This window comes from Nesoenas mayeri (genome assembly GCF_963082525.1).
Source record: "Nesoenas mayeri genome assembly, chromosome: 8".
Taxonomy (NCBI): domain Eukaryota; kingdom Metazoa; phylum Chordata; class Aves; order Columbiformes; family Columbidae; genus Nesoenas; species Nesoenas mayeri.
The window spans coordinates 17,895,635-17,916,842 of record NC_137554.1 but is presented as its reverse complement, the minus strand read 5'-3'; the positions used below and the strand labels follow the sequence as shown (position 1 = coordinate 17,916,842).

At 36.5% G+C, this 21,208-nt stretch overlaps 1 protein-coding gene across 1 annotated transcript in view; it reads left to right on the top strand.

Moving 5' to 3' along the window:
• Positions 1 to 798: 798 nt before the first annotated feature.
• The window catches only part of CFH (complement factor H), a gene marked incomplete at both ends in the record, with an annotated part of 34,608 nt that continues 14,198 nt past the window's right edge, over positions 799 to 21,208 (top strand). The window contains 12 exons of the mRNA XM_080349069.1: positions 799 to 859; positions 4,845 to 5,030; positions 6,765 to 6,870; positions 7,840 to 7,916; positions 10,012 to 10,206; positions 11,762 to 11,932; positions 14,603 to 14,782; positions 15,291 to 15,491; positions 16,692 to 16,871; positions 18,463 to 18,639; positions 19,763 to 19,942; positions 20,097 to 20,270. Of these exons, the coding sequence (XP_080205195.1) occupies positions 799 to 859; positions 4,845 to 5,030; positions 6,765 to 6,870; positions 7,840 to 7,916; positions 10,012 to 10,206; positions 11,762 to 11,932; positions 14,603 to 14,782; positions 15,291 to 15,491; positions 16,692 to 16,871; positions 18,463 to 18,639; positions 19,763 to 19,942; positions 20,097 to 20,270 (1,888 nt within the window). The remainder of the gene's footprint in view (positions 860 to 4,844; positions 5,031 to 6,764; positions 6,871 to 7,839; positions 7,917 to 10,011; positions 10,207 to 11,761; positions 11,933 to 14,602; positions 14,783 to 15,290; positions 15,492 to 16,691; positions 16,872 to 18,462; positions 18,640 to 19,762; positions 19,943 to 20,096; positions 20,271 to 21,208) is intronic.

Sequence of the window (21,208 nt, the reverse complement as noted above, 5' to 3'; positions counted from 1 at the left end):
GACATTTAATGAAAATATTAATAACCCTGATACTTACATGAATACATGAGGAGGTCCTCTGTTAGTCCAGTTCAACATATAGTTCTTTTAGAACAATCTTTATTGTTTTTCTTTGGACAGGTCATTATCGATACTGTAATTCATTTGCATCTTCTCCATCTTATAATGGAGCGTTTCAACATCATTTAGGTGTACTTGATCAAGTAGATTTCGTTTGCTCTGGGTAATTGGTTATCTTATGCAAGAACCAGTGAGTTAGTAGATCAGTTTGTATTTTTGTCTGATTTTTATTTTGATTATTTTCAATGTAGATCTGGATTGGTATGTATATAATAGAGAAGATCAGTTTTGCACACATTTAATGTGAATTTCTGTTTTTTAGATGAGCATATCAGACACAGGGAACCACAAAATAACTTCTTTTGGATACCAAAAAATATAAGCTTATCTTAGTATGGAAGGGGTTAATATGAAAAAAATGAGGTATGATGTACAAACAAGCAGACTGCAGGGAAGGACTCTGCCAACCAAAATTGCCAGACGTTTATTTATTTATTCATTCATTCAGCAAAGTTTGGAGAGGAAAAAAAGAAGGGAGGAAAAAAAAAAGGCAAGAACAACAAAACTTGTGTGTTGCAAGAGGATTAGGGGAAGTGACTGCTGAAATCAGGGTATAAATGCTTTGCAAGGTCAGTCCTGGAGCAGACAGTGAGTAAAATAGAAGTGGAAATAACACAAAGTAATCAAAAAAGTAGGCTACAGTCTTATATGTGTTTGTTGAGTTTCTGAATGTCCAGGATGTCATTCTTGGGTTATTTATCTCTGCTTTTATGTTGGATGTACTGTACTGCAGAAAGAGGTAAGCTTTCATGTAGAAAAAAGAAAAAAAAAATGTTTCTTAGAACGTAGGTAAAGATAGTTGCTAAAAAAATATGTGAATAAAATGCTTGCATTGTAGCCTATTTTACTGAACTTATGACAACAATTATTAAGATTTCTTCTGGCAGTATTTAGCATATTTAGTATTTTGTATCCTGTCATAGGTATTATTTCACCTGTTTATTTGGATAACAACTGCTGTTATTTGTCTGTTGCATAAGTTTTTAAAGAGTTACTATTCTTTTAAACTAGAGCCAAACAACTAATTTCTTATTAATAATGTTTGTTAATTATTCTAACATCTAAAACCTGTAAACAGCTGGTAGATTAAAATAGAAAATATTAAATAACTGTGCATTTCTTTCTGTCTGGAATAACCTGTGAGATAACCTGAGAAAGACAAATGATTACTAAAATGACTGAAAAGCTTACAAAATATCTGTTGAAGGACAGACTGGTTTTAATCCATTAAATGAGATGATAAATGTTTACAGGTATGATTGAGTACATGTTTGAAGAGGTAGGTAGCATTCTGGATATCTTTTCAGAAGCCTCTGGTATTTTCTGTTTCTCTGTTCAGTTTATTTTTCTTGATATGGTGTTTATATTGTTTAAGGTATGTTTAGTAATGTAATTCTTTTGCTTTCTGTCTGGGTTTCTTTACATAGACTGTTGTGGAAAGGGTGCTGTGTGTTTTTGAGCTAGTCTGTCTTTTCTCAGTTCAGGTTGTTTTTGATTTCCAGTGAAGATTATGAAGATCTTATTAGTCAAAGCAATCAGATAGATTTTACTTTGAAAAACTGAAAAATTTGGACTTTAATAAAATGTATTATCATTTTTATTTCTACTTATAGTAAATACTGCTCCAAAGCAACTAATAAAGTCTAATTCGTTTGCAAAGTAGTCTAGAAAAGTCCTGGAGTTTGAAAAGAAAGTTTGCCTGAATTTGCACTTCCTTTTCAAAATGCTTGGTTTAGATCAGAGAGATTGCAAAGGAATGTGAATGTAGCAATATTTGATTTATCCAGGACAACTATTACCATGGGTCATGCAGGGTTCTTTGTTCAAGCTTCATCTTGAAAGCCTATGTGAGTTGCTAAAGAGCTGGGGTTTTTTTGCACAAGAGCTGAAAAATACTTCTACCTGAATTCATAGTTTGTGCTTGACTTTGTGGAAGTTGCTACCAGCATAATAATGACAGGAAAGCAGCTTCAGCGATTTCTAATTGAGGTCAAGTCACGTATAAATAGTAAATGATTAATTCCAGCTCTTCCAGTCTCTCGCTAAAGGATTTAAAGGTATGCATCTAGTGGATGCTTTCTAATATAAAAATAAACCCCTCCCAGTTTTGCTAAGTACACATAGTGAGTGCATGATGTAATTATATAGTTTTGAAGTACATCTTGTCAGCAGATTTATTTTTCTGAAGCTACTGTATTAACTGCATTTAAAAAAAATAATTAGCTGTAGTCAGAAATACACACACATGCTGTGAGACTTGATGGGAACACATAGTTCAACATCAGGGCAGGGGTGGTAAAGAGCAATCAGAGAGCTGAAATAAAACCCAGAAAGAAGCATGTCCTAGTAACAATGAAGAGACTGTCAGGAGGTGATATTTTGTGCTTTTTTAAAATTATTATTGTAAATGAGGAGGAGTTGAGAGGCCTCATTCTGCACACAGACAATAAAAATATAATACAACTCAGAAGTAAGAAGTAAGGGAGTATAGAGCAGAGCAGATAGTAAGGAGAACAGAGCAGAGCAGCTCTCTCTGTACTAAATAGTCTGTTTTAAAAATCATAGAATTCAGAGCCCAGTTTTTTATCTTGCAAACTGAAAGCACTGATTTTAATAAACTCTAATTAAAAATAGGTAGAATTAGAAAAATGCATTTTCTCACCATAAAAAAGGAACTTCTGGGAGGATAAACTAAATATTTTCAGCATGTTTGAAAGAAGGAACTAGCTAGAGGAGCCTTGTTCATTTCACTTATTGATGCATTTTGTAAATATTTTGTTAAAAAATGAATGTGTCTTAACAATACTATGTCCCTACTACGTTTTTTCATAGTAGGGTAATACCCTCTAGTGGACAAACCCGATAATTTTTACTTAAATATTTGTAGGAGGAAACATACTTACTAGAGCAATTGGAAAAAAACTTGAACATGTGGGCATACCCTTCCCTCAGCACCTCAGCAGTATCGTCAAAGCTTGTCTGCTTCTTCTGGCTACTTAAGACAGCCAAAATAAAGTTTTTAGATCTCACAGCTAACATTCTTTTCTTTATATTTTCAAAATGCCATCACTACAGAACACTTAAAAATCTACAGGATTTGGTTTGGTTTGGTTTTTTCTTGTAACAACTATTTTTCATTATTTTAAAACATTTTTCTAAACTTAATTCTCCAATTTGGTAGGTATTCCACTGACTGAAATAAAAACATTGAGTATTCAAGCGTATGTCTTTGTACAACCAAAGTACAATTCACTTTCCACACCTTGATGTGCAATAGTGAATACATAATCTGCTCACTTTGTACTAGCAATCACAGCTACTTTATCTGTGTTTGTGATCTCTGCAGTTTAGTTCAGCAAACTGTGACTCCACATCCTTCTCATAATGAAAGATCCTAAATATTTTTCCCATAGTCCCACTTTCAGGCAGCACCTGGACAACTCGTAGGAAAGCTCTTGTGAGAGTATTGCTGCCTTTTCAAACTCACGACCTTACGACTAAACTGGTGAGAGGACTTCTGTGCCAGCTGTCTACTGAGTAATGAATCTACTCGCCAAAAGATTTCCTTCCTTTGTGGACATTTCTTCTCCCATTTATTTTCTGTACAGAGGTTTCATTTCTTTTCCAAGACTTCATTTCTCAGAGGTTGTTTTATTTATTCTCAATGAATTATCACTTTTCATGTTCACATGTAAAACAGACTTAATTTCATCTAATTAGATAACTGTCCAGACTCTGTTACTCTGAGTAAAGCTTCAGCCTTTAAAATAAGTACATTTCAGTCACCCAAGCACAGAGAGTTAGTCACTGAAATTAGCTAAACCAAAAGTTTCTTAAGAAAGCTGTTTTAGTCTTTCATTAACAGCTACCCAACACTTGTTTCTTTCCCCTTTAATCTGCTTTGTCTTGTTCTCAAACTGTTGAGGAACTTCTTAATAAAATTAATTCAGTCCCATTTCTTGTAATTCATATGGGCTTGGCTGTACATTTCGTGGACACTGAAAAAGGCCCAGGAAGGAGCCTTTGGGGGAGAACTGTATAATAGTGAGCTAATGAGAAATATCAGATGACACCATCCACCCCCTAAACTGAGTCAAAATGCTTTGAAGCAAGTGAAAGTCAAAGTGAATACCCAAAATTAATTAAATTATGTAATAAGTAACTTGCCATAAGAAGTAATCTCGTGGACAGGAGTAAATAAATTTTAGAATATGAGGTTATCTCAACCTAGAGAGAAAGTTTAGGCAATGTGAAGGTGAGGGGAGATTTGACAGAACTTGGTCAAGTGATACATAAATTTAATGTCAGTAAGGATGACAGTGGCTACAGAGGAAAATAGTTTGAAAGGAAACTCCACAGAGTGCACAGTGTTGTTCTCTGTGGTAATGGAGGGGCTCCTGCAGATGGAAGAGATGCCTGTGACTAGTACCAAGGCAGTAATCTCATCTCAGCCTTTCTAACTAAAATCTACTCCGTTAATTACAGGTGTCCTGTATGGTTTCTTGGCACTTGCTTGACTATTGTTATGTCCTTCTAAATGTCTACTCATATTCCTACAAAATGTGGCTTCTTGGCAGTTTCCTATTTTGTGATGATTAAGTAGAAAACATGCTTGTTTGATTGCAAATATCCCCAGAATTTCTTGCTACATTTTCTATTGTAAAATTATTTTGGCGTTTGTAGCATGTGCTTCAGTCACCAATATTTTTGTTTACAATTTTTAGCTTGTAAAGAACCTCCTCCTAGGCGGGATAAAGAAGAACCTACTGAAAGATGGGACAAACCTCCCTATCCACATGGTACTCAAGTAACATACAGATGTCGGCCTGGATATATGAAACTTGGACGAATTGTGTTTGAGTGTGCTGATGGAGCATGGAAGCAACAGCTCCAAGGGGCAGAATGCAGAAGTAAGTACTAAGGCAAAATTTGTGTAGGGATTTGACCTGACAGATTACATTCCTTGCCAATGATGTCAATGTGAAATTGCCATTGTATCTTTACATAACACTTACTTATTTCAGTATCCTTTAAAATATCATCCTAAAAAGTTCGCATGCATAAGGAAAAATTTTTGGAAATTCCTTTTCTCCAGATCAAAGGATCGTTTTTTTATTTTCTCTACAGGAGACTATCTTACTCTAGGCCAGCCTTATTCACCTGAATTATGTTACATTACTAAGTTATTAAGAGCTTGCTTCCAAAATGTTAGAAAAAGTCTAATGCGGATGAAATTTACAGTCTAAACAGAATAAAGCACTAAACCAGCTTCTGAATGCTAGTCAAGAGACAGTATTTTCTTCCTTTCAGTTTATTCAACTAGTTCTATGAAAGATATAATTTCTTGGAAGTGGGAAGACATTTTTTTCCCTGCCTTCTCTTTTAATCTGTGAAGGAAAAGTCATGATTAGGCTGAGACCTGCTATTTATTAGCTCTAGTAAACTGTTAAGAGTTTAGAAGCATTTCACACTCTCAGATAGAATTTATTAGTGCAGAAACTGAATTTTATTATTTTTAGTCAGCAGATACTTCTTTTCTGTAATAAATGAGTTTTAAACACAAACTTTAGACACACAAGCTTTTCTTCTCATATATCTAACACGCAAAATTTTTGCTAGTAGACTATGTTTGGTTTGATAACATAAAATTAAGTCCCAGGTGTCAGTTGAACAGACATGAATAGAAATCATGAGTAAAAATAAATTAATAAAATTGTAACTAGTTTCTTTTACATTTTTTATTTAGTCACCTTCTCAGTTTTCATATGTATCTGTATAACTACTCAGTGAACACAGATCTTTCAACATATACAATATTTTGTGTTGCTATTTAGTAACATTTTAGTAAATACTGCCACCCAATGAATAGATACTGAGACCGGCAAGGTGCATGTGAAGGAGAAAAGGGATGCTCTGCCACAGGTTAACCACTCATGTTCCCTTTGCAGGACAGGCCACACTATGCATTTTATTTTGCAGTCTATATTATGATATCAAAAGTGGATGAATGAGAGGGATGGTGTGTTCATCTTTACAGTTCTATTGGGAGTCCACGACAAATAGCTAGGGCCAGACTACAAGAAATGTCCTGTGGTGAACTTTGTGCAGAAAGGACTGAGGACCAAAAGACTCCTGGAGCCTTAGTTCATTCCTCTTTACTCATCAGAATCCCCATCAGATTGAAGAAATTTGATTTTCAATCATAAATAGATTCTGCAGGGGAAGCTTTGGACCATTTAACATCAGAAGTTATATGAAAAGCTGAAGTTACAACCTGCCATTACATTTGTTATTAAAATTTAAGGTGAGCTTAGCCTTTTTGAAGGGAGGAGGAAGATTAATTAAGCTAACACTAGCCGGTTTTGAATTTTTGAAAAGCCCTTACTGCTAATTACTAGAAAAGTGCTATCTTTTACATTTTCACATTTGTATATATGGTATAAGTAATGCTGCTTCTTCTTTCTTCTTCTTTCTCCTTCTTTCTCCTTCTTTCTCCTTCTTTCTCCTTCTTTCTCCTTCTTTCTCCTTCTTTCTCCGTCTTTCTCCTTCTTTCTCCTTCTTCTTTCTCCTCTCTCTCTTTTTTTTTGTTTGTTTTTTTTTTGTTTGTTTGTTTGTTTGTTTGTTTTTGTTTTGTTTTAAACCAGATAGGCCCTGTGGACATCCTGGAGATACTGAATTTGGTTCCTTTGAACTTACCAGTGGAACTGCATTTGTATTTGGTGCCAGAGTTGAGTACAGATGTAATGATGGGTAATACTTATTTAATTGAGTATATGAGGGTAAACATAAGGTATTAATGTTAAAACAAGTGTCAGTTATAGATTTATTGTCTGTAATGCAGCTGCAACTTACTAATATTTAATGCTTCATTATTGTTTAATTTAAATTTCTACAATTACAGTAATATTAAACATAACCCTTTCTCACGGCTGGTGCTATTGGAGTTACTGAACTCATGCACCTGGAGCTGTCATCTGAAATGTCTAAAACATATAAGACTGTAGCTAACCTGAAATTGTGGTGGTCTGAGTAGAAAACAAAAATAGTGATCTGTTTGTAAAACTGCCTCATGACTCCACTGAGCAGTTGAGATGGAGATACAGCTTTGTATACTGGAATCAGTGCTTTCAGTAGGCAGCCATGATGCAGTTATGTTAGCAAAGTCATTAGGTGATACAACAGAGTCTCCTATTCAGAACCACAACTCATCAATCCTGCTTAATTTTTTTGTTTGGTTTGGGTTTTTTTTCATTATGAAGTAAAATGTGTTGTAAAAAATGTTTGAAGGAAGACATTTCTGTTAAAATCACTAACATGTCCTCACTGAGCACTTGGAAAAAATTCTCCCTCCCCTATTCATCTTCTCCAATGAAAACTGCAGCAACGCAAATACATAGTATTGTGCTTAATTAAGTATGCCTATGGATTCCTTCCTCTTGAAATGCAAATCAGCTATAAGCATGGTATCATGATTTAGCTATGCATTTGCAGTCTTACAGATTTCTTCCTACTTTCTGATTTATTTTTTTTTTGCCATATACAATCTAAATAAACAAAATAGGCAAGAAGCAGGCCAAAAACCCACTTTTTTGTCATGTTTTGGTTAGTTTGTGCAAGAACATATGAAACCTACTTCCTTTGCTTCAAAAACAGCAGCACTGCTGTTTCTGTTACATAATGAGACCGTATTCTAGCATTATTTACTTTTTATTCCATAAGATACCGGATGGTCAGCCAAAGAAATTACCGTGACTGTCAGGCTGATGGATGGAGCAATGACATCCCTCACTGTGAAGGTAAATGGAGATGGACATTTAATTATTTTTCAAACTGTCTTTTTATCTGTGTGATACTATCTAGAACGAGTGTGTGATCTCTCTACTAGTATTAATTCACAGTTAAAAATTTATCAATTCAAATTATGTAGTTGTGAAACTCTTACAGTGACTGCTCAGCCTTTTTAGCCGAAGGAGCACCGAAGCATTTGTTAAACAGCATTCACAAACTGGACTCTTGTCACACCTTGTCTGAAGGCCCTGATAGAGTAGCTGTCTGCAAAACATGGTTACAAAACACAGCTGGGGTGAGGCATTTTGAATGTTTGTGAAAGCATGTATGCATTTAGCTGATTTCCTCCTCCACTCTTGTGAATATCCTAGCCATTAAAATTTCATTATAAGTTCTCTCTATTAGCCTACTATAGAAAAACTTCAGTAAGTAAGAATGAGAGCAAGATAGACCCATACCTCAAGAGTTGGTAGACTGGATGGCTTAGATGATACTTGCCTGATTTCGAAAAAATTTCACCATGTCCAAACATGTCTGGTTATGAAAATAAGTTTCGTTTCTTCTCAAAGATAATTTTTAATTGGTATATTTTAGCATATCTGTGCAGTGGTGAAATTTCTCTCTATGTGAAGCGTCTACTGTCAGGAAAGAGTACTCAAATCACAAATTAAAGTAGATATCTGTATCTTGTCTAGAGTGTTTTGTCTGTGTTTTGACATTCCCTTGGTCTTGGATATTTCACATTTAGCTTAATGGTTTCTGAGTGTCCTCAGTTTTAGGCATACAGGCATTTGCACAGCATAGAGCAATGGTTTCCAACATTTTTTGTCACATGTCACCAAGATACAGATTTCAAAGTCCTCGTAAGATTTTTCTTTCATGATTGGAGTAGTTTTCAGTAGGCTGAAATGTGATTGGCTATGAAAGAAAATATTATATAGTGTCCTAATTGTGAGGAAACTAGAAGATAGAATGTGAGCTCATAGAAAAGGCAGATGGCTTATAAAATGGAGAATGTTGTCAGAGAGAAGTGGGAGCTATGGCAGGCAAAACACCAGCCACTTTCATATATGCTCAGTGATATCTATGTGAATATTTAAGAATGAGCTTTGATAGTCAATTACCCCTGAATAAAAAATATCTGATTGCATACATGAATTCTTCGTTTTTTCTGCAGTTACAAAATTAGGAGATACAAGAGATATAAATTCATGGCTGACATTGTGTTTGTTTACTCTAGTAATATAATTGTTCTGATATCCTTAACTAGGATTTTTAATTAGTAACTGAACTGTGGTAGTCAGTTTATAACTCAGCACTTTTCCAGATATTTATCTATAGCAAATTCAGTTTTGTATAGCTCTACAGTAAATTAACCTATTTTGACAAAGTTTAATGGCCCTATAGGTCAGTCAAGTCTCATCTAACCATCCATAGAATTCATAAAATCATAGGATAATTTAGATTAGGTGAGAATCAGGAGGTCATCTGGTTCAAGCCGTTGCTTTGCCTTTAGCTTTCAAGGGCAGAGAAGAGGATGATGAGAGCTGGTCTACAAGCTTCCTCCTATGTCAGTCTGTCTTTTTACTTAGGGCTTTGCAGTGAATCACAGAATTACAAAATGTTAGGGATTGGAAGGGACCTCAGAAATCACCCTGCCAGAGCAGGAACACCTAGATGAGGTTACACAGGAATGTGTCCAGGCAGAGAAGGAGACTTCACAACCCCCCTGGGCAGTCTGTTCCAGTGTTCTGTTACCCTCACTGAGAAGTTCCTTCTCATATTTAAGTGGAACCTTCTGTGTTACAGTTTGTATTCATTGCCCTTTGTCCTATCATTGGTTGTCACCAAGAAGAGCCTGGCTCCATTCTCATGACACTCACCTTTTACATATTCATAAACATTAATGAGGTCATTGTGTCTGTTGCAAGTGGTATGCAAATATATAAAAAGAGTCTATACTTTTAAAATGTGTAAGGAAATTACAGTGAGTTTTCTGTATTTTTAACTTTTTTGTGTGACAATTTATTTTACAGAATAGACCTCAAAAATGACTGCTTTTTCCTTTCCTTTTGTGATGTTTTGTTTTATCTTCTTCTTCAGTGGCAAAGTGTTTACCTGTACAAGCACCAGAAAATGGAAGAATAATTATGACTGGTGCATTTGAGCTGGGCCGAGAATATTCCTTTGGCCAGGTTGTGAATTTTGAATGTAATGCAAAATACAGGCTTGTTGGATCTAGAGAAATAATTTGCTCTTCTAATGGAAAATGGAATAGTGATGTGCCTCAGTGCCAAGGTAAAAAGGACACTGTTTATTATCTATAATTTCAAGTTTTATTCTCACAGACTTCTAAGGACTGGTTACCATATGGGAAACTACAAAGCTTTCACTTTAATCCACAGCAATTAAGCATAGTTTGTCTGTAAACAATCTCCATTGCATATATACAGAAAAAGTAGGATAGGAAGGAAAAATTGGAGAATATCAGGTGCTAATATAGTCGTAATGGACCATCTGTTTGTTCCACATTTTGTCTACAAGCTGTATGTTTTGCCAGGCTGCAGTCAATTTCTTTGAAACTAGCTTCAGTATGTCACTATAAAATTCACTTCAGTGTTGATTTAACCAAAGTAATTACAATTTTGAATCTATGTGAACCATGTTTAAAAAACAAGTATGATTTTAAAACACTCATATTGTTCAGGTATATAAAGTACAAAGAAATTATGATGTTTTTTTCTTTCTTCAGACTAATATTTTTTGACAGGTTAAAAGGTTAATTCATGTTTAGTTTTTACAGAACCACAGAATCACAGAATAGGTGAGCTTGGAAGTGACCTGTGAAGGTCCATCAAAGCAGCCAGCTAGGGCAAGGAAGCTTATGGTAACAGTAACTGTTAAATATTCAGTCCATCAAATTTCTTAGATTGTTAATATGTTATCAGATTGGGAAGTCAGAAGAGCTTTTAGAAGAGCAGTACATATGTCAGAATGTCAGATGCATGTATGGATTTTTCAGAATTTCAGCACTGCATTTTGCCGCTTTGAAACCCCCATTTATTATAATTTGAACAGCATAAAGTGGGATTATACACACGTGCTCATAGCATTTGCAGGATATCATGAATTTTATTAAACAATGACAGTTCCACTGAGCTATATTTCATCCTAAATATAAAGTAAATCCAGCAAGGGAATCCAAGAGAACTCTTTGATGTCCTGCTCTGTGCCCTGTGCTCTGTGTGTAAACAAAGCCTTGAATATTTTCTGGCTTTAGGAGTGAGGTTTTTGGAAACTGCAAGATCTTAGTGGTTTTATTTGATTTGGCAAGGAGCTGGGGATGCTGAGCACAGTCCGCCCTCACTCTTCCAGGTGGCTTAATTCTTTTTTCTCTGTTCGTGCTATAATTTAACTGATCATCTACTGGCTATGAGAGCACTTTAGGTTTGCTGGAAATTACAAGGAATGAAATTATCTGAAAAATGGAAAATCTTAAATTTCAGCTAGCCTAGCTGCTTATTTTAGACTGTCTCCTGCCTTATATACTGATTCTGAGATCCATCAAAATCCAAAGCAGAGACCTCAAATCTGTTTCATGAACCAATTTGCTATTGATGCTGCACTACACCGTACTCTACCTGGCATCCATAATCAGGTCGTTGAAGAATTCTTAAATACCTTTCAAACACTTTCTAGATTAAAACATTTTTGTGAAGTAAAATTAAAAAGGAACTAACATAAATAAACAAATAAACAAAAAGAAACAACCTAAATTTTATTCCCATAGGCTTTTATTCTCAGCAAATAAAACAAAACAAAAATAGGCGGCTTTTGTCTTCCTCAATTTCAGAGATTATCTGTGATGTGCCAGAAATTCCACATGGATATGTACATTCTCCAAAGGAATCTTACAAGGAATCTGAACAACTCCAGTTTGCCTGTGATGAAGGATACAGATACGGTGAAAGAGCAGATGTACGATGTACTGAATCAGGATGGAATCCAACCCCCTATTGCACAGGTTAGCCTCGCCTAAAGTTATTTTGTGCATGTGTTGTGTTTGGAAGTAATTTCAGAGATTAGTAATGACAAAAGTTAGTTTATTCATAACAAAAGAAATCCATTCACATCTGACTAATGTTTCATGAAGATCTGGAAGGATTACATGTTACAGGGACCAGATAACTGGATAGGAATTTTCCATGGAGACCAGCAGCAAAAACAATTAATTCAGTCTTTTGTTACTTTGATGTAGTTAAATAGGTCTATAAAGCAACAGTTGCTCTGTTATACTTCATAAATTAGTCTGTTGCTAAAATACTTCATGCAGCATTAGTAGCTGTTGTTATTTTCTTTTTTTTATATATGATTCTGAATGAGTGGGCAGAATATAAACCATTCAGATAAATAGGAAGGAAAAAGCTGCATCTCTTTACCTTCAACAAAATACTAAAAAATATTTTAGCTAAGGAATGGAAAAATCAGATGCTAAAAAGAATATTTAAGCATGCAGGAAAAGCAACAGCAACAGAAGTATTAATACCACAGAAATTAAAACTACAGAAGGAATCTGAAGCTTTTAATGGCATGGGAAAATTAACATTTGAACCCAACTTTTTAGAGAAGTGATACGGTTTTTTAAGTCCTATTGTCTTCACATCAAGTCTTGATACCTTTTTAAAGAATGTTTAACATGAGCATAACTGGTCATTGGCTGTGCTGTATGTTGGAAGACTGGGTAAAGAAATGTTTGTTTGATACCATAAGAATTGCAGCATTATTAATAAAACTGGGAGAATAGTCTTAGCTTGATGACCTACTGCATACCCTTTCAGAAATGACTGGAAATTACAGAAGTATCTTTCAAACTATCTTTCAAATGAAAACTTAAGTTTGTAAGCTGCCTTTCAAAAATTCTTCTGAAATAGTAAGATGGTGTTGTAGGAAAAACAATCTGAAGTTGACATGGCCATTTCCAAAGGAGTTCAAGCAAATGTGGAGTAGTTGAAATTCAGGATAAGTAGTCCATGGAGGACCCTAAGTGTCTAAACTGAAAATTACAATGGAATTGTAGTGCTAGATTATACATAAAGCTGGAAACAATAGCACTTTCTCTACAGCCATTGTGTCAAGAATTGTGTACAACATAGATTTGAGGTTCACTAACCGTAAGAAGTAATGTGTAGACAGACCAAAGTGACACAGTGTGTGAATCCTGCAGCAGTTCATGACCCTTAGTCTAGGATGAAGACAGCAATTTTTTAAATGTCATTAGAAGTGTAATTGCTCAACTGCATGGTGTTCAAGCTTCCCATCAGAAACTGCCTGATAATCCGTACAAATTAGTATATTTATAATGCTGAAACTCCACCTTGCTTTCTAACTTCCAAATGCCTTCTGAGCAGTTAAGGTGACAAATCCATAGTTTCTCAGACTAGTCATGTTTGACATCAGCTCTCTGGGTCATGGATTTTATTTTAGTTTCACTCAACTACAGCACTTAAAGATTATTATTAAAGCTTGAAATCCTGCAAACAGAAATATGCATGTTATGACCCAGTTGCAATAGTTTGATGTAAATTTGGGGGAAATCATTGATGCCTTGAATTGTATTAAAGAAATTGCCAAACACTTGAAACTGGAAAAAAAATGTTGTCAATATGGCGACGTTATAGGATGTTTTGTATCACCCACCTTCCTGGTACCTCTTCCAGAAAGATTCCTTTAGAAATAGAGAGTTGTCATTCTTAGTGCCCATCCAGTTCTTCACCTTTCTACTTCAAGATTAGTGATGATATTAATTAATATACATTGCCTACAGTTTAGCAACATACTGTTTTTGAGAAGTGCCACACAAAACATTCTTGCAGACACTGATCTACTGGGCTCTGATACTTGGGGCATTTTCAGATGGTGATTCTGGATCCTACTTGACTCACCACTGAACGCAGGTGACTCAGCAGTACATGCAGACAGCTGATTGATCCCCCTTCACTCCACAGCAGGACCAACCCAGAGTTACCTTATAGTCATCCCCTCCCAGCCCTGAGTGTGGTGGTAGTATTATCTAAACTGGAAGTTAAAACAAGAAAACAAAACAAAACAAAACAAAAGATAGGCTCTGGTTTGGAAAGAATGTTTGCCTTGCTTCTCCGAGCATTGAGAGATCATGAGCTTTTTGGAATAGCGTTGTCATTCTTTCTCAGTTGTTGAAATACTTCCAGTGTCAGTGCAAGACGCTAATCTTAATCACAGAGCCTTTGAATGATCGGTTCCTAGTTTTGTAAATTTTCATTTAGGACCTGCCGGTGAACCTGCCCTCCTTTGGGACAGTGTGAGAGCTGTGAGGGAGCCCAACATAGGTCATTGTGAGCTCAAGCTGTGGAATCACCTGCTGGAAAAGATTATTCTAATTCAGTTTGATCACCTCTAGTTCTTGCTCCAGCCATTCTCTTTGCAATTAAGTTTTAATCTTGTAATTATCGTGGCATCAGTAACAGCAGTCACTTTCCTCTTATAGAACCATAGGTTTCTAAGAGTGGGAGAGTAATGTAACCTTTTCTTTGCCCTAAGAAACATCTTTTTAACAATTTTATGCAGTTATGGTCAATATACCACATAAATGAGAACTTATGCATTAAATATAAATGCACTCTTCAAATTCGCATCCAATTTTTCTCTTTTTATTTAGAAATTGTATGCTCTCCTCCAAGAATTCCTTATGGGAACTTTAGACCTCAAGAAGACACCTATGTAGTAGGTGATATAATCACAGTACAGTGTAATTCTGGATATTATTTTAAAACAACTACTGGCAAAACCACAGCTGAATGCACCAAGAATGGCTGGGTTCCTGATCCAGGTTGTGTCCGTAAGTAGCTCTCATGAATGAAGACACAATATGCAGAGTTGTTGGAAATATCATAGTGAAAAAGAAGTCAAGAGAAAAACTTAAAAATCATGAGACTTGAGAGTTGCTTATTCATTGTGTTTCTTCATGATGTAAAGCTTAATTTGATGGTTTAGAAAAATTACCTGTAAAAATAATAAATAAATCTACATTTACATTATGTTTATAAACACATTATGTTTATAAACACAAGTATTACCATATTTGAAAAATTTTGTGATATAAAGAGCTATAGCTAGCTCCCTGTCAGGAAGATTTGTGGTCCACCTGAGGAGTAGCATGCCAGTCAAGATAAGAGGGCATAGTGAGTGTTAAAATTTTCCAAAAAAGGCAAAATATAGCTAATGGTTGGAAGATATCTTTCATCATCATTATCACAGCTTTAGATTTTTACTTGTATGTTGGTACATCATGGACAATCAGTTGTCAAGCATGTGTTGATACTGTTGGTGTTGAATTCTATTTCAAGAGAAGCCGTGTGACTACCCAGTTATTGAAAATGGCAAATTAAGTGATTCATTGGAGAACTACAGAAGCTACTACTTTCCGATGAGGTTTGGGCAGCATGCTGATTACCGCTGCAATGATGGTTATTCAACCCCAAGTGGACGGTACTGGGTTCAAGTAGTCTGTTCTGAAAGGGGCTGGTCTCCAGAGCCAAAATGCCTCAGTAAGTACATGTCCACTATATTTGCAATTCTGTTATAATGATCCAAGTTCTGTGCAACAGAAATTGTGCTGATGGAGCACAAGGTGGAACAAAGAATGGTTTGTTAAAGTAGCCCTGCTTTAGTTGACCCTTGGAACTGCACTCAGACTCTCAGAATATCAGCAGAGCTTGAACTGTCAGCTGGTGACACTCTGCAGTGTGTAAGGCTGAAATGATGCTTTTGGATTTTGGAGCTCCTATATGCCTGAAACTATCCATGATATTAAGAAACACATAGGAACAGTTTATTTTCTCTAATTCTGGGTCCTGTGCATACATCTTCTTTCATCTGCACACACAGCCGCACATACAAACAGAGAGTTTCCACTCTGTGTAAATATGTTCTTCCTTCCTTGTCTTGGGTCCTTCATCTAGAGGTTCCTCTCTGACATCCATTGCCTGGTCACTTTGGATAACCTTTGGAGCTGAGAAGGTGGCACACACTCTTGCAATAGGTCAGATACACTGACTTAAGGTTTAAACTAGAAAACAGATTTAAAGCAGTGAGCTGAGGCCTCCTCTGCTAACACACATGTGCATTCACAGTAAAGTTCCTACCTACTGGTAGGGCTTGGCAAGTTCAAACAAGAGGTTGCTCTTTCCCTGCTGCTCTCAGTGCAGTGGTGCTCAGTGCAGGAAGCGAGTGGAGTCTGTCTCAGAGGAATTCCTTCAGGCATCTTCCTCGTGTCTGGACTCCTGGGGCACAGGATGCTGGAGAGCGTACACGCTTGGGTGCTACTAAAATCTCATTTGCACAGAGAGATGAACACCTCCTGGAGGCAAATGCTGAAAATCACTCAGGGCAGACATCAGCATTCTAGAGACAGAGCAGACAAACCAGAGCTGGTGTACATGATGCTAGACGCACAGAAGTTAGCCAGCCTTGCTTATGCACTCTAGATAAGTGATATTGTTTACTAGACTGCTTCTTAGCACTTTCTGTAGTGACTTGCACTCCTGTTCATGTGATTTGTTTACCTAAGGGCAGTGAAACAAAACATGCTTTCATTCGGGTTTGAACACGAAGGTCTTTTTGGATTAGAAGGATACAGAAAGATGCCAGGAGGCTCTATTTTAGTAACTGTCTTTCTAAGAATTAATTTTCCTCAGTTCTTGCTGTACTTATTACTGTAGTTGAATGTACTTACCTTCCTTCTTCAGAAAACTGTCATATTGGACACCTGGAAAATGGTTACTTCTCGCATAACAGGAAGTACATTTACAAGGAAGGTGAAAGAGTTAAATATGTCTGCAATGCTGACTATTATACTGAACATGAAGATGGGGAAGTCACATGCACAAAGGATGGCTGGTCACCTCCTCCAAGATGTATCCGTAAAAGTGAGTGTGCTTGTGTTTTGCTGAGGTTTATAGCTAAAACCAGGAAATCCATCATCACGTCACCTACATGCATTGCCACTGCTTAGCAGCTCTAAGTCTGGGTGCTCTGCAGCTGAAACAGAAGGCTGTGCTTCTCTCACCTGGCTGATGCAGCTCTCATGTCCCTGCATGCTGCTGAGGTCAGTCGCTACACAAACGTGCAGAATGTAACCCTGTAAGATGTGCACATGTGGCTAGTTTAGATCTCCTAGAACGTAAGCTCTGATCTTCAGTAGTGAAATCTTGTTGTTACATAGGCGTGCAGTAATATAGTAAATAGTGATCATTCCCTTGGCACAGCCTATCTGTAATTTCTTGTCTTCTTTCATCCTCTCTCTGTCCCATGTGATCCCTGTTTCTCTTGCTTCCTTTCCAATTGGCATCATGCTGGACGAGGGGAGGCATGGGAAGGTTACCTCTCCTAACTCTGTTTTCAGCTTTTGTTCCTGACTCGCGTTGAGCCTGATGTTGCTACAATATCTCACAGGAACTTTAAATACTTAAGGTGATGATTCCATGTGGACAAGATAAATAATTCAACCTAACTTTTCTTAGATTGTAAAAATACGTTTTTAGGAAGCAATCCCACCCTGACATAGACACTGACCACAGGATGCTTTGGACCACCACCCGCTGAGATTTGGACGTAGCAATGAGCAGGCAAAATAGAATTTTATGATTCCTAGTGTTAGGCAATCTTAAACATTATTTTTTGTGTCTTTATACCAGTAATGGGAAATTTAAACTTTTCAAGCTGTTGCACAAATGTATCATTAACTCTGCTCCCAACATTCAACTACATCCTCTAATATTCCTCAAAGTCTTTTTTGTGTGTGTGTCTTTATTTACTTGACCCTCTAATGTGCAAATACTGCTGTTTGTTGTAGTGTTAGTTTCTTAAATTATTCTGTGAAAGAGTTTGTTTATTAGGAAAGAATTTAGCATACTGTAGAAGTTTTCTTTCAGGATACAAGACCAGAATTTGCAACAAATACGACTGTTTTCCATCTGTTTAGACTGGCTTAAACAATGTATTCTAAGTGATGTGAAATCAGTTACAACGTTCGTTCTGTCTGCATAACTGTTTTAGTGTGCATGAAGGGGTCCTTTGGTACACACCTGCTTTAGGGCTGCACCGTGTGCACTCTGAATGGTTTCTATTTGGTAGAACAGAGGTGGTACCTGCACACTGTGGTGATTTCTGGCATGCCCCTCCTTGCCAGAGGGACAGAGGATCCTCTTTATGCATGCCCAACATGAATTTCATTTCTAGTGAAGACCAGGTGTGGACACACAATTTTGGAAGCTTACAGGATTGCTGCAAATCAAACCTTGTCCATCCCTGTTTGTGCTGCATGAGTTTGTAACTGTGAAATTTGGCTTTTCATGTTCCACTTGTCCCCCAGGAAGAGAGCTCAATGCAGAAACAAAACTTCATGTGCTCCTAAAAGTGTTCTAAATCCTATGGCTGTTTCTTTTGTCCCCCTCCTTCTGTGTGTTATAAGCATGCAGTTTAGCAGTGTTTTACTTGGAAAAAAATTATCTCTTTCAGAACATTGCCAGCGTACCTATTTTGAAAATGGTTATTTCACCTCGCGAAAGGAAACATTTAATTTACAGGAGAACGTCACCTACAGTTGTCTTACTGGCTTTGTAACTCCAGAAGGACAAGAAAGAGGAGTGATACAGTGTCAAGAGAATGGTTGGACTCCACCTCCAAAGTGCATCAGTGAGTAGCATAAACATTTCAGAGGTCCCTATCATTGCTGGCACAGATGTGATGCCCTGTGTTCTCAGTTTTTTGTCATCTAGATTGGTAGTTTTTTTATTAGGCAAAGAAAGACTAAAATGGAGGACTGGTCCTCCAGAGATTAACCTTTCTGGGGCTCCAAAAAATAAAGCGAGAAAACATTTAGGAAGTTAGTAAGGCAGGAAAATATCTGCTGTCTTCTAGGTGAGTTTTGGTTTTGGACCTCTAGCACAAAGTAGATGATAATCACTGACCTCTCCAGTGATTTCTACCTGATACAAGGTACATATCGGCCCAATTTACTCTTAATTCTTCCTCCTTTCACACTTGTGAGGGAAGATTTGTGAAGAAATGCCTGTGAACCAAGGGATTCTGCCAAGAACTTTCTTTAAATGTGAACAAATTAGAGAAAAAAGGGAATAATTGTTTGGAAAGATGTTATCACTATGCATAAAAAGCACTATGCATATGTCTGCCCTGGTGTTAAAAAGTACATTTGTTAAAAACACCAGAGTGCTTTTTCCTGAAAATGCCTCAACATTGGTTTTGCCTTTTTCTTCTTAAACCTTCCTTCCTCTCCTGAACAGGGGTATAGGACAGTAAAAGAAGAGATTTAATCTTCCATTGTTATGACACCGAGGCTCATAATATTGACCAACTTCAGCTGAGATATATATATCTATATATAGATATATAGATATATCTTGTCCTTTTGTTTCAGACTGTCTTTACCAAGGATTTTGCACCTTTTTTTCTGACCTCCTTACAAATGACCATGGGGAACAGGAGTACAAAGTGTTTGCTGTGACACTAATAATAATAATAATATGTAGTATATGGAAAGGAATGAAATCTGAGGAAGAAATATTTATGCTAGATATTAGCTCTATAAACATTTCTGAAGAATAATGCAACAGATATAGTATGAATATGCTACATATGAAGTTCTACATTCATATTCTGGCAATGCAGAATTTTTGATGTTTCAAAAATACTGAGTAGTTCAATAAGCCAGCACATACTAAAGCACCTACAGAAATGATGGTTCCAAAGGAAAATGAATCTGGATCACAAAATGCTCTAACTTTGTTTTATTCTACAGAATCATGTCAAACACCTCATTTGGACATTTTGAATTACCATGCAAATAGAACTAATTTCATACCTGAAGACACAATTGAGTATGCATGTTTGGAGGGATATCAAACTGCAAATAAGATGCCAGTTGGTACCTCAAGGTGTGGCATAAATGGCGAGTGGAGTCCAACACCCCAGTGCTTTGGTGAATATTGTTGTGTTTACTAATCAGTGTTAACTCTGTATACACTTTGTGAAACTTTTTTCTTTAAGGCTTTCTTTAGTTGTCTTCTGATCATTAGTATTTCACGTACTTTTTAGGAGTTTACACTTTATGCTAAAATATTTTCTCTTTGTAGCAATAGAATGTGACATGCTGACATTGCCCAATGGAGATTTTTCTCCCAAGAAGGGTAAATACCACAATGGAGATGTTGTGAAATTTACCTGTGCAAACAGTTATGTGAGAGTGGGACCTGCCTCTACTCAGTGCTATTACTTTGGATGGTTTCCATCCCCACCAGCATGTAAAGGTAATTCTTCATTTAACTTTATTGTAGTAGAAACATATGAAAATACCTCGGTCCTGAAGACTTCCGTGGGCACCTTCTATAAGCCAGTCCTGTTCCCAAGAAAAATTATCCAATCTTCATCTATAAAAGGGCAGAAACTGGTCCTCTTTGCATCATTTCATAGTGTTTTGCTATTTTATGTGAAAGGTTCTGAACAGTTGAACTTACAGTGTTGAACCTTTTGTTAGCTTTAACTATGCCCATTGGAGTTCTGCAAATAACTGAAAGTGAGCTGCTAAATGGCTTGTGCAAAATTTCACTCAGGTTATTTACTATAACATATGAAAACTATTTTTTATTCAAAAAGGCATAACTAATGTGCAATATGACAGCCAGGAGAGATTAATGTAATTCCTCTCTTACTGTATTGTAAATATCCTAAGTTTTGCTACTGCCTAATGTTGACACCCAGCAGATATTGTACTCTGTGTTCCTTTTTATGATCACTTGATATTGGGGGGGGGAGGGTGGAAATAAATAAAATTGGAGATGACACAGAGCTGGACTCAAGCAAAAGAAATTCAGTGAAAGGTTTTTCCTGTGATATTCCTCAGCTTCATCTGGTAGGATGAACAAACTCATGCAGAAGGGAAGCTACGTGCCTCTATTCTTCTCACCTTTTTAAGGACAGAGCACAATTTCTTGGCATCTGAAAAGAGTTTATTTTACTGGTGCTATGCCCTTTCATGACACAGCTCAAGAGGATGAAGGCATCTTGTATTCCTTACCTTACCTCCCCACAGTTTTCTTGTTGTCTTCTGTGATCTTATCCTTCTTTTTGCTCACTCTCTTTTACATTTCAAACCAGGTACATTTCATATAGTTGGCTCTTTAGCTCAGGAACATTTTAAGCTCCCTTAACAGGAGTTTCATTCACTACATCAGAAGTTAATTCCTTT